The 18,160-nt window shown below is 35.3% G+C and overlaps 1 protein-coding gene across 1 annotated transcript in view; it reads left to right on the top strand.

The window, feature by feature from the left end:
- Positions 1-476: 476 nt before the first annotated feature.
- Positions 477-18,160, top strand: part of LOC125655043 (prestin-like) — a 28,994-nt gene continuing 11,310 nt past the window's right edge. The window contains exons 1-9 of the mRNA XM_048885190.2: positions 477-1,007; positions 5,438-5,548; positions 5,850-6,139; positions 6,684-6,848; positions 7,794-7,955; positions 8,998-9,080; positions 9,219-9,366; positions 9,929-10,042; positions 12,537-12,614. Of these exons, the coding sequence (XP_048741147.2) occupies positions 701-1,007; positions 5,438-5,548; positions 5,850-6,139; positions 6,684-6,848; positions 7,794-7,955; positions 8,998-9,080; positions 9,219-9,366; positions 9,929-10,042; positions 12,537-12,614 (1,458 nt within the window). The 5' untranslated portion in view covers positions 477-700. The remainder of the gene's footprint in view (positions 1,008-5,437; positions 5,549-5,849; positions 6,140-6,683; positions 6,849-7,793; positions 7,956-8,997; positions 9,081-9,218; positions 9,367-9,928; positions 10,043-12,536; positions 12,615-18,160) is intronic.

Below are 18,160 nucleotides of genomic sequence, written 5' to 3'. Positions count from 1 at the left end.
ACCCATACATCTTACAAACGTTTCAAATTATTTAATGGAATAAGTAACATTATCATTATACAAGAAACCTGCAACATGTAATGTATTACGAATTTCTTAAAAACTGTCAAAATTGGTGCAACACTCGGAAAAACAAGATATGTGAATAAGATTTTTTCAAAGCTACAGAATTTTAATTAATTAATTTATTACAATCAATATATGTATTTCATTCATATTCTTTTGTTTATTTGTCATCTATTTGTATCCATTTTTTATCTTTGTTTGAATGTAGATCTACTAAATTTTAACGCATCATGCAAGACAAGCTTTATTAATCAAAATTAACAGATTAAGAGATGGAAAATGTTAAGGTTGGTAATGTCCTGTTAGTCATGTGAAAATTGGGCTACCGGCGAGAATGGACAATTAGCCTCAGATTTTTATCATGATAAATGTTTAGCAGTACCTACAACGACTTCTAGTGGTACTTTTTAACACTTAATCTTCACAAAACAACATGTCATTCGATCTTGACAGATATGGCTAATTTTTCCTGACGCCTGTGGGGTTTTGACAATTAATGAAGCGCAAAACGAGAGTTTTCAGTCTACCAAAAAGTCAGAAAACAAAAGTTTCGATAAAGGTTTTTTTCTCGGTCGAAGAAAGCATGATGCGTCAAATTTATACGTAAATTATTTAACTATCACAACGTTTAATAATGGATCCGGAAGTAAGGAAAACGTTAATGGAGCTAAACCGGCCAAGAGGAAAATTCCGTACTCAGGTTCTTAAGAAATCTCAGGAGAAAGTAAGAAAAAACATTAAAACTACGTTCAAATTTTCTGGTGTGTTGAAAAAGATTCGGGAAAACATCCCAAAATGCTCGTGTACAAGCCAACTTTCCCGCGCGTTTTTTACGGAACTTTTTCCATTTTGGGGAATTATGAAAAAATACAGCATACGAAAATATCTACTGGCAGATTTTGTAGCAGGACTAACTGTCGGAATTATCCATATTCCTCAAGGTAAGAACTTTAAGAAACGTGAATTATCTATTCAAAATCTAATCAATACCGATATTGTTTAGACATATGGTCGGCATGCTTTCAGGTTGAGTAATTATTTGTAATTAATAAGATGCTGGTCCCACGAATTGCAAATTCTTGGCGAATCCATGAGAATACTTCTGAATATACAACGTACCCACATATACACACAAACTAATTCATACAAATCAGGGACGGATCCAGGAATTGCGGTTACGGGAGGCGCCACTTTATGAGGCTGGGGGCCCAGGGGACGAAGCCCCCGGAAGCTCGTGGATTTTACAGTTTTTATAGGGCTTGAAACATGTCTCCTATTTAAGTCATTTGCACTATTTTCTATCATTTTTAATATGGTGAAATTAGTAAAATGACGCTAATTTTAAGGGTTTTGGGGGGGGGGGGGGAAATAAATTCTCCCAATAAAGAAATTCATGAAATCAAACGATTTTGTCATTTATTTCTCTGGGAGTGGAAGAAATTATTGCTTCTTTATTTATCGTTTAATACATTTTTCTACACAAGATACCACGATTTACCTTAAATTTTCAAATTTAAGGGGGGCGCCGGCTGCGCCCCCCCCCCCCCCCTTAAATCCGCCACTGCAAATGCTTATGTTTCATTCATAAAAGAGATACTTCTCTTGCATATAGAATTACCTGCCCTTAGATAATGAATAATGTTAAGAAAATCATGAATATGCAAAAATTTTAATGAACACCGTCTGTTCTGGATAGCCTTGATTTTCTTCTTAAAATTGTGTACATGTACTAAACAATTTTTGTTTCAAATCTCATTGTATAAATTTCGTTAGACATTAAGTTCATCTGAGAGTAAAATCGGCAACCACAGTATAGACCTACTCAGTCATTCTCCTGAAAAGCGAAAAATCGGTCATTTTGTGGTCGAGTCGTTTCACCTCATTAGTGATCGCGGTGTGTCACCACCAACATCAATAATAATCTACACAAAGTAAACGAAAAATACTAGGCGTCCCCATATTTTCCCCTTTCTCTAACTGTACAATGAATTATTTCAAATACTAAATAAAAGTATTTCGGGCACCTTGATATAAGGTACTGTACATACGTGTACTTTGTTGATGTAAAAGTATACTCAGTATATGAAAGACTTACTTGTACTGATCGTAAGTATCATAAAATTTGAAGGACCAATTTAATTTAGTTTATTCACTCTACACATGAATATAACGAGACACAGCTAAACAAACTAATAAAATAAGATTGCGCATGTACAGATACGAAGAAGCAATTGTAGTTAAAACTTTATAAATTTAATGAAAGAAACGATGTGCATTCTAAAAAACATATATGATTCATGAAGGACAGGTTACTTTGTGTGTCTTAAGAAAAAATACATACAACTTTTCAGTGATTTCACATGAGAATAGAGCATAAAGGCAGAATATCCCATTACAATATTTTTCGTCGCATTCAATGGAATCCACCAGATACAGTTTCTTTACCCCCCCCCCCCCACACACACACACACCCACACACACACACACACACACACACACACACACTTTCAATGGAGGACGGTGGCTCGGAGCTCTGAATTTACATGTTTTCCTCCGAAGATTTGATTGTAAGATGCATACTTTTCACATTCCAAGTTTGATTCTATCATACACAAGTGAACTTTAGAGAAACAATCTACGTGTAATTTGCTATTTTCTGTACATAAACTGGCCTTTTAATCTTTGTGATTTTTTTTTTCCATATTAGTAGCAATCCATTTAACACTAATAGAGAATGAACATTAGTAAATTGTCAACTTTATGTCAGCTTTAATCAACTTGATATTCTTTAATGGATTAAAATAACCTATATCAGTACATAGCATAACGAAGAACGCTGTCGATATTTTGATGGCGTTTTGTTTTGTCGTCTAAATCCCTAGTGTTCACCGTATCACAGAATTCTAAAACCAATACACACAGCTTGCATGGAACTTTGAATTTTATGTTCCCTCCATGAAATGGTCAGGGTATATAGTGTTTTCCCTCTCCGTCCGTCGTTCTGTCATCCCGTCATAATTGGTTTGCCGGGTGTTTTGTCTCTGACGTTGATGACCCATAGATCAAGCTGTCGGATGTTTTGTCTCTTTACATTGATGACTTATAGATCAAACTGGAGTTTCACGTCGATTAACCAAAGTTATTGCTCTTGGACTTTAGATTTGTACTTATTAACTAAATTCTAATATTCCGGACTTTTTTTGTACTGTGCTTGTAGATAACGAGCAGATTATTTTATGCTTCTTCATATTAATGGCTTACAGTACAGATCAGGTGCTGTTTCTCATTCTATTAAGTTCAAGTTCCATGTCCACTTTTATACTTTAAAAAGATTTAGTTATTCGCCGTTTTCTTGACTTTTTTCTAATGTTTTCTTTTTTAGGGGGGAGGGGGTTAATGCAGATTTTGATTATATATGTTTAGAAGTGATTTAGTGTGTACTTTCATAATAACTTAGAGATCAAGTTCCACTTTCTTGTATATTGACGATCTTTGGTCTAGAGGTAGAGCGTTCGCCCCGCATGCGGAAGGTTGGAGTTCGAATCCCGGCCGCGAGAGACCTAAGGCATTAAAACAGGTAGTGACAGTTCCATCGCCAAACGCTCGACATCAGGTGTGAATGTCACGGGTCCTTGGAGATCACCTTAAAAACGGATGCCCCGTGTCACAGTAGGTGTGGCACGCTAAAGAACCCTCACTGCTCAATGGCCGTAAGCTCCGATCATAGGCCTAAATTTGAATCCCTTCACCAGTCTTGGTAACGTCTCCATATGAGTGAAAAATTCTCGAGAGGGGCGTTAAAGAAGATACTATCAATCAATCATTGTATATTGGCATACTTTCACCAGAGTTATCATCCTTACGCTCATGTTTCAAAGAAAAGATCAGCCATTATGACGATGTGGTATACATCCTTAAGAACTAATATAATTCTATTCTCTTCACAAATGATTAACAAAAACAGTCACCAATACAGTGGACAGTATAAGAGGGAACTTATACTGCCTTGCTATATAGAGAGCTAGCTTTTCTAATGATGCGATAGTCTCTCTCTCTCTCTCTCTCTCTCTCTCTCTCTCTCTCTCTCTCTCTTGATCACGCAAGTTAAGCAACGGCTAGGCATGATCAGCACTTGGCTGGGGACCGCTACACGTTACAGTATTTTATTTTTGTTTAATTTTATTTTCATATCCTTGACTTTCAAATATCAGAGGGGCATTTATATCATACTGACATTTTTAATTATTTATATAACAAGCTAATTAGATAGTGCATTTTAAATATATATATTTTTAATGACTTGCGATGTCTAGGGTTAAAATCTTCAGAGTGGTATTTTTATCTGTTTCGATGCTCAGCCATGCATAGAATCCACACAAAACCACGTATAATAATCATACACCATTACATTAAAAAAAAGATTCTTATATCGCCAATTAAGAAAATCTTGTTTTAAACTGGATGAATTCATACCCCTTGTGTAATTTTCTTCTGTGTAGGAGTTAGTTATACGTACGATTTTATCACATAGCTTCCTATAATTATACTCTGATAGGAATTAACTGTTTATCGAATTAAGAATTTACTGCATAACTTCCTGTATTTTACTGTGTAACTTCACATAGTTTCACTCTATAATTTCATATGACTTCAATATAAAACTTCATATAATTTTACTGTATGTACAGTGTAACTTCATATAATTTTACTGCAATTTTTCCTATATCTCTGAGTAATTCATGGCGACATCTGCGTGTATATAACTCCGTAATTGCTCGTGAAATGCGTATAAATTATATTTTATAAAAGCTATTGTCATTATTTATACATTTTCCTTGCCATTGATGTATAAAACTTTAACAATCCACAAAATATACATCTGTGTAAACATAGCGGAAGCATTTTCTTATGCCGTATGAAAGTAACACCAGTACCGTGCGCGACGTCAATGTCATATAGTTCAACTATGTAACGTCATATACATGTAATCCTAATTTACAATTTCATTTGATTTTACTATATAAATGTAACTTCTTATAATTTTACAATATAACTCCATGTAATTTCACTATCAAAATTCACAAAATTTTACAGCAAAACTTCATGTAATTTTACTGTAAAACTTAATTTTACAATACAGCGTCATATGATTTTGATATAAAATTTCATATAATTTCACTATAAAATTTCATTATTTTTATTGCATAGCTTTTTTAATTTTTACTGTATAACTTTCTTTGATGTATCTTCCGTGTAGGAATGGCCTACGGACTGCTGACCAACCTACCCCCCGTGTACGGACTCTATATGTTCACTGTATAAGTTTCTACATGTTTACCGTATAACTTTCTATGATGTATCTCCCGTGTAGGAATGGCCTACGGACTGCTGACCAACCTACCCCCCGTGTACGGACTCTACACCAGCTTCTTCCCAGTCATCCTCTACTTCTTCTTTGGGTCATCAAAGAAAATATCCCTGGGTAAACAACAAGAAAAAGTCGTAATGTGAAACATTACAGTCGCGGTGAAATACAGCATTTTATTATCTGACTGACCGTTAATATCAATACATATTTATACAATTTACCATTCATTATAATTCTTGTTAGATACATTGTTCAGTGGTGATTTTTTAACCTTCCACCATATTTTAGAGTCCTTACATGTGTACTCTGTATATGTTGGGTATCGTATATCATATATAATAATGAAGTGGATGAACAAGTATATTTCAGTGGATCGATGATTTGTTTTCTTCATGATCACTTACCTTTCCTACAGGCACTTACGCCGTGACGAGTTTAATGGTGGGCGCTGTGGTACAGGATAAGTCAGACCTTTATCTACGACCTCCGAACCCGACGCAAACAACTACTGCACCGTCGACAATCGTACCTTTCCTAAACACTACTCTAGACACGCCCTACAGCATTCTGACGCTCAATACTACAACGCCACCTATGGACACTACTACGCGTCATCACCCCACGGCTGCGGATCTAACGGATGATGAACTCAGGGTCCGTGTCGGACTTGCTATGTCCGTGTCGTTCATGGCGGGATTTATCCAGGTAACAAATACTCTAAAGAAAGTGGATGTTATCTTAATCATTTGAAAATCTATGTAAATGCTGTACCCTTAATAGTGCATTCTTTGTGGGAGTTATGAGATTGATCTCTGTTCGTTATCTTCATCTTTTCATGTCTTTTTATATATAAAAAAAATTATATCTCAGCTATAAAGTGTGTAGTATAACTGACTAACAAATAGTACGTGGGCATATGTTCTTCCAGTAATTTTCAAATAATTCTGATCATAGAAAATAAAATCAGATTGCAGACAGATACTAGCAAGGGACATAAAAATAAATTTTTATGAATGGTGAAAAATATTTGATATAAAACTGACACTTTTTCTGCCATTGATCATTATCATAACAATCGCCACCTTTATCATACCCTATTCCTCAGACTAATATTGCAATAATCATGTTTCACAACACTCTGCCAAGATATGGGACAATTTAATTTCCGATATCTCATTTCCAATTTTTTTCAAATCCTTACGTGTGAAGGTATGAATAATTAATCCAAATGACTTCAATAATTTTACAGCTCTTCTTGGGAAGTTTTCGTTTTGGCGGACTGGCATCTTTCATGTCCGATCCGTTAATTAGCGGATTCACCACCGGAGCCGCCATACATGTCTTCACGAGCCAAGTGAAGTATCTGTTTGGAGTGCAGGTGTACTCCTACCATGGAGCGTTCAAGATGATCTATGTTAGTAAAATAGTTTTCATTTTACATAAAATGTTACTCGGTATTCCATCCCCAGAATAACTTACCATGAGAACCCAAGTCAAAATGACCTACCAGAATCATAAGTTATCAGCTGTCTTTACAAGCTCTTCGAAAACATTGCAGTTTTTTTTAACTGTTCAAAGAAATCGGCAACATAAAAACTTCTACACCTTCGAAAGCTATGATTGCATTAGCTGTTTACCATCCCAAACATCAGTCACCTAAGCTGTTCACCTACATCCTGAACATCTGTCACCTAAGCTGTTCACTTACATCCTGAACATCAGTCACCTAAGCTGTTCACCTAAATCCTGAACATCAGTCACCTAAGCTGTTTACCTACATCCTGAACATCAGTCACCTAAGCTGTTCACCTACATTCCGAACATCAGTCACCTAAGCTGTTCACCTACATTCCGAACATCAGTCACCTAAGCTGTTCACCAAATTGCATTAACTGTCAATCTCTCCTGTGTGTGTGACAGATGTTAATTTCCCAGTCTTAAAACTGTGTTATAATCATCTCTACTGTGGAATGATAGTAGAAAAACACCAGACCATTTCTAACGTGGATTACAAAACAGACCTTAGGCATTCAAGAAGCATATGCAGGTGGTTCGACAGACATTCTTTCTCTTAAACAAGAACGATTCTATGCTTTTTACATTTTGCTGCAAATGGCGACTTACTGTTCTTTGCTTTTCGAAAAAGAGTAGGATCACTAGGAGCCGTCAGGGAAACTCGAAAACTCATCAATACCGAACAAATTTCATATAGTTAACCGCCGTAAAATGTCTGAAATATTGCCAATACGGCTTTAAACCCCAATCAATCAATCAATAAATCAATTTTAATATATGAGAATGAGATAAATAAATATATCTTGACACTTATTGAGTGGTTTTTTTTTATCATTTTCTCCAGTTTTACCGTGATTTTTTCACCGTCCTGAATCAAGTAAATCCAGTAGCAGCGGTGGGATCGGTGACCACTATTTTTGTTCTCATTCTCATCAAGGAGGGGATTAACAATAACCCAACGTGCATGAAGAGATTACCTGTCCCAATTCCAGTAGAACTATTTGTGGTAAGTGCCTATCGCAATTCTGATAGTAAATCATAGTAAGTATTCAATACAACTTAACTATCCCAGTCCTAATACTTTGTGATAAGTATTCACTAAAACTTACCTGTTGCAATTCTAATAGTTATTTGTGGAAAGTCATCACCTGCATATGGTGTTTTGTCTTTCAACTGATTCGACACTCTAGATCATGTCCTGCGTATGAATATTTCTTAAATTGAGACCGGCCACTGACAAATAAATTAATGTTACAAAGATTTCAACAGTCTCGTTTAAAGTCAGAATTTCGCAAATGCTATGGTCGTATTAACGATCTAATTTACCAATACAGCCTATCATTGGGCCAAATGCTGTCTAACGTGTTTCACACAGATTGTTAAGTCGTTCTTTACACATTGATTTTGACTACAGATTTCTCCGTTTACACGATCGAGATACGGGGCTCACAGCGGGTGTGACCTGTCGACAGGCGATGCTTACTCCTCCTAGACACCTGATCCCACCTCTGTATGTCCAGTGCCCGTTGTATTCTTTATAGGAGTTATGAGCTTGACAACTGTCCGTTGAAGAAAAACTTTCCGAATCTAGGTTGTGCACTCCTAAGCTGCAACAGTAAATAATAAAAAAAAAATAATAATAATAAACGTTATATATACATATCCTATATTAACAGCGTTGAAAAACATTACAAGACACTTTTCAAGTATGGTGCCTAACCATTTTCGTCTTAACATGAGGAAACTTAGTTGATGGTATTTGTTAAAATGCTAAGTTGTACATAATTCTTTTGTTAGGAGTAAATCTACACAGCATATGAAAGGCGAAGATAACTAACAGTGAACAATCCCATAAATCCTATAAGCAATACAAAATTAAGAGTTGGACAAACACGGACCCCTGGACACACCAGAGGTGGGATCAGGTGTCTAGGAGGAGTAAGCATCCCCTGTCGACCGGTCACACCCGCCATGAGCCTTATATCTGTGTTTTCTGCAGTGCTTATTGGTTCTTTTTTTTTTTTTTATTCTGATGCTCCTGTTTCTAGGTTATTGCTGGTACTGTGATTTCCCATTACACGAGGATAAATGAGAAATTCGATGTAGAGGTCGTGGGGTATATTCCTGTCGGGTAAGTTCACGACAAAACATTCAGCCACCAACCATGAAAAGAGTTTTTCACTTCATAATCCATTTCCTACTTCAATCTACTCATGGTAAATTCAGTATCCGGTCTTCTGATTCCCAGCCTTATTTTTCATTTTGATAGAGTACCAGCACCAACAGTGTCTCATTTGAGTTTCATAGGTGACGTAATTGGTGACGCCATTGCTGTAAGTTTCGTCGCTTTTGCTACGTCATACGCCATGGCGAAAATATTAGCAGAGAAGGACAAAGAGGAAGTCAACGCAAATCAAGTAACAACACTTACTTAAACTTCTTCCTCATCAGTTTGAATAATAAACGAATGACTGTTTTGTAGCCAAATTTTGATAAATTTCATTGAAATGTATGAATCAGTATCATTTGTGTTTCTTTTTTAACATTCTAGTTGAAAAACAGTAGGGCTTTCCCTTCGACCATTTTTGTTGTGACATTTGTTTTGATAGAAATCAATTCAGTGGAATACAGTGTAAATTATTCACAAGAGAGATATTATTCTAGAAGCTGCTGTGCGACTTATCTTGACTTTAAAACCGTATTTATTGCAAGACCAACATTATTTTGAAGAAGAAAATCAATTCCCACAAACTGCGTATTTCGTCAATTTTTAAATGCTGTTTAGACCAGTGTGTTTTTAATACATAATCACTTTGTATGTTACTTGGAAATGCTGATAATTCTCAGTAGACTATAAACAGGAATTTTTTAGCAGATAAAACCTTGTTCTGACGGTTGACTTTATTGTATTTCGACAGACTAACCTGTATTCTAATCCCTACAAATGTTGACTGCGTTAGTTTATAATGTCTTTTCCAGGAACTGGTGGCAAATGGAATGTGTAACGTGATCGGAGCCTTGTTTTCCTCCTTCTGTTGCTCTGCCTCCCTCTCCAGAAGTCTGGTACAAGATAATTCCGGAGGGAAAACACAGGTTGCAATGCCATAAAATTAATAAATCTACAACATATCCATTTGAAAAACAATCTAGCATTATGTATCAGAATGTTCCTCGATCTTTGTTGCATTTTTTAAATGTTGAATAAGAAGGCACTATCAGATAGTGTTATTAATATTAGCATCCAATAGTCTATAGTGTAAAACTTATACGTTACCAATTTTGATGCACCAGATGCGCATTTCGACAAATAATGTCTCTTCAGTGATGCTCAACCAAAATGTTTGAAATCCGAAATAGCCAAAAAACAGCGTGCCAAAAAATATAGATAACACTTTGTTCATTTCTTGTTGCTCGATTCCATGTAAGTTTGATTTATATTTTTATTTACATACATTTACGTATTAGGTCTTAATTTAACTATTTCCACCTTCACAAAATATAGCTTTTAATCGACACAAGGCAAACATTTGCGGAAACTTCACATGACTGCTTTATCATGTAGTCTTTGTCAATATACGCATGGACACGGGAAGTTAACTTTCCAAGTCCCCGTATTGTAGAACTGCTTCCGCCAAAGTTCTGAAATGTGGAAATTTACCAAATGTATGTCCATGATATTCACGTACATATACTGCAAACTTGTTACTGTGGGCAATTTTTCAATTCTTAGTGTCCTCTGAGCTAAGATAAATGTCTTAATATTACAATAGCATGCACGGTCAAATAGAGGTGATTCATTTCAATTGTCGTATTGGGCATGAAGTGGTGGCCCTGGGTGATGATTCTCGATCATATATATTCAGGTAGGTTTCTAAAAGGGACATATATCTCCAGGATCTGGATCAAGTGTTGTTGTTGGGTTTTTTTCGTTCATCTGCCCTTCACTTTACGATTGTTGAAGTTTTATCCTTCATTGCTATTTTTCCTTTGATTCACTGTTCTTCGTAGTCAAGGACAGTGCAATATTTGTAAGTTTCAAGTGCCCAGTGGAACCAGTTCTACTGAAGCCGTTTAGTGTCATGGGAGCTTCTAATCTTCAAGCTTTTGTTAAGTGTAACTGTAAATCACGATTGTAACTTCATTTGTTTTATAAGTAGCAGTGCATTTCATGGAGTTGGATGGGAGTGAATATCTTTACGGTATTTTTTTCTTTAATGGTAATGGCAGTGCGTACCTTTTTGTGGATTATCAAATGGATGGAGTTTATAGACTCTCTGATTTGGTAACTCCTACCTGTTTTCCCCGACACTGCAAATAGTATAGGTTTGCTTCCACTGTAGCTACGGTCTCTTCTTTTCATTTGGGAGTGTTCGAACTGAATTTACCTTTTGAGAAACCGATCACGGTGATTCGCTCATTACAGCGTTGACTTCGTAACGGTGAGGTCGTGGATTCGAATCTAACTCTTGACCCCGTCAAACCTGAGACACAAAACTAGACCGTGATTGCTCCTTCGTCAAACGCTCAGAATTTAGAGCCAGAGTTTCCTTCGAAAGAAACTTGAACAACCGAGTTCTTGTGTCACAAAAGACATGGTACGATAAAGAACCCTCACTGCTACGGTACATGACATATACAGTAACCATGCATGGGTTTAAATTTGTGACCCTTCACCTACGATTGGTGAGGTCTCAAAATGAGTCAACAAATTTCGATGGGGCGTAAAAAAAAAAAAAAAAACACCAGAAAACTAAATGAAATGTTTATAATGTAAAACTTATACGGTACCAATTTTGATGCACCAGATGCGCATTTCGACAAATAATGTCTTTATTGGTTAAGTCTCCGATCATCTGTACCAATTTCCATGTTGGTATTCCATTTATATGACATATCGCGATATATTTTCGGAGCCGATCAAAGATCTGATTTTGGTTAGACTGTTAGATTGGTATTCCTTTTACTCAGACTTCCTCTTGCATATTTTGTTAGAATTTCCATAGTTTCGGTAGCCTCGTGTCTAATCTCGATTTCATAAGTTGAACTTTTGTCTTGGCTTTTTCGTTATATTGTTCTCTGCATCAATAGTGAATATACATGTCCAAGTTATCGTTAGATAATATGGTGTGTTTTTTTATTTCGCTGTTGAACCGTTTGTGATCATCATTTTTGCATATGACTTTTGGTTCAGTCATTGAAATCCTATGATCAACGATCAATCATTCTGACGTTCCTAGTACCATGAGAAACTTGTGAAGTAAAATGTGAAGTTTTTTGTTCTAATTTGCAGGTAGTTGGTCTCGTTAAATGTTGAGTTTTGTTCTAATTTGGAGGTAGTTAGTCTCGTTAAATGTGGAGTTTTTGTTCTAATTTGCAGGTAGTTGGTATCGTTAAATGCGGATTTTTTTCTAATTTGCAGGTAGTTGGTCTCGTTAAATGCGGATTTTTTTCTAATTTGCAGGTAGTTGGTCTCGTTAAATGCGGATTTTTTCTAATTTGCAGGTAGCTGGTCTCGTTAAATGTGGAGTTTTTGTTCTAATTTGCAGGTAGTCGGTATCGTTAAATGCTGATTTTTTCTAATTTGCAGGTAGTTGGTCTCGTTTCCTCAGTGCTTGTGTTCATTGTCATCGCGTATCTTGGTCCCATGTTTTCCAGTCTGCCTAATGTAAGTATCCTTTGCATGAATATGATCAACATTTAGACCTAATCATTAAATACTATCGATTGTATTACAGATTTTGTAGAGTTATAGTAAGGCATTTTACTCCATTAGTCGCTTAGTCTTTTAATTTCATAGATTATCAATTTTTCAGGACTGTGTGTTTTTAGCAATATCTAAACAATCAGACTCAAAATTGCAATAATAGAGAAACGGTTAATACAGACACTGTAAATTTTCCAAAAACCTTCGCAAATACACATAACATAATATTTACCATTAATTTACAGAGAAAACATCAATGAATTAGTTTTTTAAAAACAATATCATGCAATATACTAAACATGTTACTCCTAGAGTGTGCAACCCAATGGATAGGGAATTCAGATACGATACCGATTAAATAATCACAAAAAACACGTGGAAAATGAGCTATAAAAGTTTCAAAACTGGGGCCGCACCTGCCACCGATCAAAAGATGGAACTGCATCCGCCACCGATCAAAACTATGGAATCCTATTGCTGTCATATGCTCCATCATACCATCGCCGCAATGACACGATGACACAAGGTGTGATGGTGATGACACGATGCTACCATCGCCATTGTCCACTATTGTATGTGTATTTACTGTGTAGATATGCAATAGTGAACAGACAGAAGCATGGCTATCATAGATTTTATAGCCTACTAAATTTACTCTTTAAAGGGAATATATTCTGATGAAAGGCAAACCATTTCAGCAGATATGCTTATCGTGTAATTATATTTACGGTGTTTTTGACATAAAGTACAGTTGTGATTTTAAAGTTTATCTGAGAATGTTGATATTCTTATATAGGTACCTCTAAAATTGAAATTCGACCTACAATAATGACTATACTTAATTTTACTGTCGAGACACAAACTACTACATGTATATATAGGTAATACATATAAAATCACATACATGTATATGTATATAACTTTAAATAATGGATTTTTTCTGTATTTCTGTCATTTTCTACCCAGAATTCCGTGCGCTACGAGCACTACACCTCTGTCAACAGCATTTTACAGAAATCTTTTAAAAGTTTCTAATATGTATCATTTATGATTTGAAGTAAATATTTAATCATATTATGAGATGCTTTTGGTGCATTAGTTAACTGTAGATTGTTTAAAATCGCTGTTTTCTGGTCCTCAATTTGGAACTACTTCGTCGTATGCGTATGGATGCCATTCACGTGGTAGAGATTTGATGTAACCATGGAATCAAAAGTAAGAAAGGTTGTAAACATACGATAACACTTGTAAAATAAGAGACAAGAGTTTTATAGCCATGAATGAGACCTCATTGTCGTACATATAACGGTATTTATTTTCTATTACATTGTCCTGCTGAATTTTCTTATATTGCTTACTGATGATAAATTTCTATATGTTCGGTCTTCTACATATTCCATTGACGTTGGTAAAAGTATCGTAACTTGTAGCTTTTTTTACTCTTATTTTACAAGTTTTATCGTATGTTTACAACCTTTCTTACTTTTGATTATTCTTGGACTACATTCTATGTCATTTCCAGATGGGCGTAGTAATTTGTGAATGCACAACTTTGAAAACAAACTAAATGTTTACATCAAATCTCTTTTCCTCTCATAAACACATGTCCATTTAGTTGTTCGCACATGCGTTAATACACAGATGTACCTAGCGCCGTGTCATCGCTGTTGTAGCATTGCACCATCGTGTCAAAGCCACCGTACCATCTTCCTTCCGTACCATATGACAGCAATACGATTCCAAACCAATCCGCATAAGGTTTTAATATAGTATTTTTTCTTAAATCTAATATTACAATACATATGGTCCACCTTGGTCCACAACCAATTTCAACTACAGAATCACGGCAACAAAATTGCACGAGATTCACAGACGCTTTGTGATGTGTATTTCATTTAATTTGATTCATTATAACAGAATAAAACCAACACTTGATAACACATTATAACTAAACAATTATTACTCTAACAATATAATCGATTATAGTGAAACATGTTCATATATCGCAAGCTACAGACATGTGGTATAACTTACATTTACAATAAGTATTGGAATGGTATTAATATATGGTAAGAGCATTGTGCAGCGATAACCCATTAAAACTAAGATAATAAGTTACTTCCAATGGGACCCTTACTTTATGTCAAGTAATTAAAATAATCCATGATTTACGTGAGCATATAGATGGGAACAAAAATTGCACAAGTTACGAGGCTTTTACCAACGTCAATGGAATATGTAGAAGACCGTTAGAAATTTATCATAAGTAAGCAAGGCTGACAATGTGATAGAAAATAAATACCTTTATATGTACGACAATGGGATTTCATTCATGGCAATAAAACGCTTGTTTCCACGACGTTCTATCAATGCAGAATATGCAAAACGTTGAATATAGAGAGAAATAAAGCGTTAAGTTTTTTATCTGTTAATTCACATCTCCGGATATTTTTTTCTGTACAACCACTTTTTGTAAAAACAGTATCAAATTAACAACTTTCATCCAAACGATTTTGGAAAATCGTGTACACTATTGACTGGGATCAATATTTTCTCAACAACATCGTTAAATCTCGACATTAAGCCTTGTTTCAGATGTGTAATTTCATAACAAAGCTTTTAAAAATTGATTAGGTCGTTACGATGTGGATATCTTATTGATTTAAGCCAGAGGATGCTTAACTGACATCCCGCTTTGTAACGTATTTCCATTTTCTCCGTAGCATTCAAACGAAACTTGTCATATGAATATTTCTACCGATTTATTAATTTCCTATACTTTATTCTAGAGGGAACACAAAGTTATGCTTTAGAATAATTGTGAATAATTGTGTAAGACGTTTTGACACCATGAAGCAGTTCAGTGACGTTTATATTCAGTTTAAAAAGCAACAGATTTTACCACAAACATAAGATAATGTCCAGATATGTATTTTGTATACCGTAGTCTTGATCATTACAGTTAAATTTGAGTAAATAAACTTGTGAGAAATCAAACTTCATCTATATCTTTACGACGATTAACAAACAAAACAAATTCTATTTTTCTCGTCGGCTCGGATATTTGCGCCAAAGGGATAATTGATGTGGGAGGAAGCCGGAGAATCGGAGGAAACTCACGTGTCCGAATGGACTACCAAATTACCCTCTTACAGCCACTGCCAATGGTTAGGATCAAACTCGGGTTGCGCGCTCGTGATGTAACCATGGATTTGTTATATTGCTAAGACACCATTCTGTCCACATAAAGTACTCAAATTTGTTATACATTCTTTATCATGCTGAAAAACGTATCCTTTCTTCCATATGAATTAGCCTTCAGAGAAACCTTGTTTTATCGTATATGACACATTATGCAGATAAACTTGTTTTCTTTTAAAGGGACATGACAAAGTGCAATATGACTCTTAAAGGACATCTGACACGAGTTTTGGTTATATCTTATTAAATGTTTAATGTACAAACCAGTGTCTTGTAAACATAATTACACAATTGTTTTCATTGGGCCAGTTGTATCCACAGCAGTGGGAAACTAATAAGACAACTCTCAGAATATATATATTCTTGTAGTGAGAACGAGGCTCTACGTCATTATTTGAATCTGTAAATTCTGCGGTATGACAGTGGTGAATTCTGCGGTATGACAGTGGTAAATTCTGCGGTATGACAGTGGTGAATTCTGCGGTATGACAGTGGTGAATTCTGCGGTATGACAGTGGTGAATTTGAAAACATTGATGTGTACTTATAACAGCTTCACAAGTTACGTTTGTGAAAAAAAAATATGAAAACAAATTTTAGTACTGAAAAGTATCACCCAATAAATTGTGTGGAATGTTACACAAATTAGGTGTGATATTCTACCACTTAAGATAGAAACGAGACATTATATGAGGCAGAATCATTAGCTGATAGAGTGTGTACTGTGTGTTCTACAGATAACAGAGAAGATGTTAATGTACAATGTATACTATATTCTAAACTTGGAACAGATTTTCTACTAGCATTGGTCAACGCCATATGACCTATGCCTAATTTTAATACTATCATCTCTCTACGAACCAGTTTTCCATGGCAAACTACGTAAATTCTTATATTAATCTAATCTGAACAGACAATCTATGTTGCACCGGTAACCGTATATGCGTTTACGGTTGGCTTTTTGTATATAGTGACGTACATGTTATATATGGTTATATACGGCAGCTATCAGTCAACTGCTCACCTTTTTAACATGTTGATAACAAAAGCATATATATCCAAATGGATTGGCTGCTGAATTTTAACTTAACCTGATAGAAACAAATAATATATCTCTCTTGCTGTAATGTATGTTTGCATTTGTTTGCATTCGTACACTTATTTCTGACATAGATCTCAATAAATTTGTAAAAAAAAAAAAAAAAGAAACAAACAAACAAATAATACAATTACATTGTATATATAAAGGGGAGATAACCTTATATGTTATGAATGCTTGCTACCCGTGGTGCCTGTGATCCCCAACACAGTATAAGTTTTTGTTTTAGATATTTCTTTATTTTGTTCTCTCCCCACATGCGTAGAACCCACCGAAGGCAGTTGGTAGTAAACAGTTCTCTCTCTTTCTCTCTCTCTCTCTCTCTCTCTCTCTCTCTCTCTCTCTCATATATATATATAATTGTATTACTTGTTTCCAGCGGGTTAAAAAAAATTAAGAATTCAACTTGGATACGTACAAGAGATGAGCAGTTGACTGTCGTATACATGTATGTGAAATTCCATTCCAGTGCGATAGACCGGGAGTTTGATTTTGATAAATGTTTGTAAATATGATAGCAACACATCATTAAAATAAATATTTACTTACGCATTGTCTTGATCTGTATCTTTGTCATAACACGCACGCTAATTTCTCATTATTACCCGAAAACTCTTTCAAATAAATAGAAAAAAAAATCTTCTATACACTTATAGGAAATTCGCATTTACCAATCGAATTTAAATGCAAGCTCGTATTTGCTCTTTTAACCCGCTGACTGATGAATGAGCATTTGTTAATTCCTATTCGTTAATGCAGGCTTTCTCCGTATTCAATACTCGGATAGCTCTGTCAATGAAGCATACTTTAAATTGTCTTTATTCTTGTAGAACTTTTCTCTTGGGGCATATTGCAACCAACCTCCATAGTTCACGAGGAGGAATGATTATGTTATATTAATTAGAATATTGTGAGATCTTGTCATGTACTACAGGTCCTGATATTAAAATAATAATTCATCACCGCAGTACGCTGCAATTCGTGTTATTAAAACGTGTAAGACACGCGGGAGACGAGGTACATGAAAGACAAAAAAGCGCGCCAGGGGAGGAAATGGGGCTATTCTGGGGGATAACAAGGAGAATTAGTCCTAGTGAATATTCTAGTAGACTCGCCGAACAGGAGAAGCCATGCGTCAGAACAAAACAATAGATTTCATTATCACAAAGTGACTTCGATTCTTCAAGGGAGATGAATATTTTAAAATG

The sequence above is a fragment of the Ostrea edulis genome, chromosome 7, assembly GCF_947568905.1.
Source record: "Ostrea edulis chromosome 7, xbOstEdul1.1, whole genome shotgun sequence".
NCBI classification, from domain to species: Eukaryota; Metazoa; Mollusca; class Bivalvia; order Ostreida; family Ostreidae; genus Ostrea; species Ostrea edulis.
The sequence above is the reverse complement of the archived record's forward strand: the minus strand, read 5'-3'. Positions and strand labels throughout refer to the sequence as shown.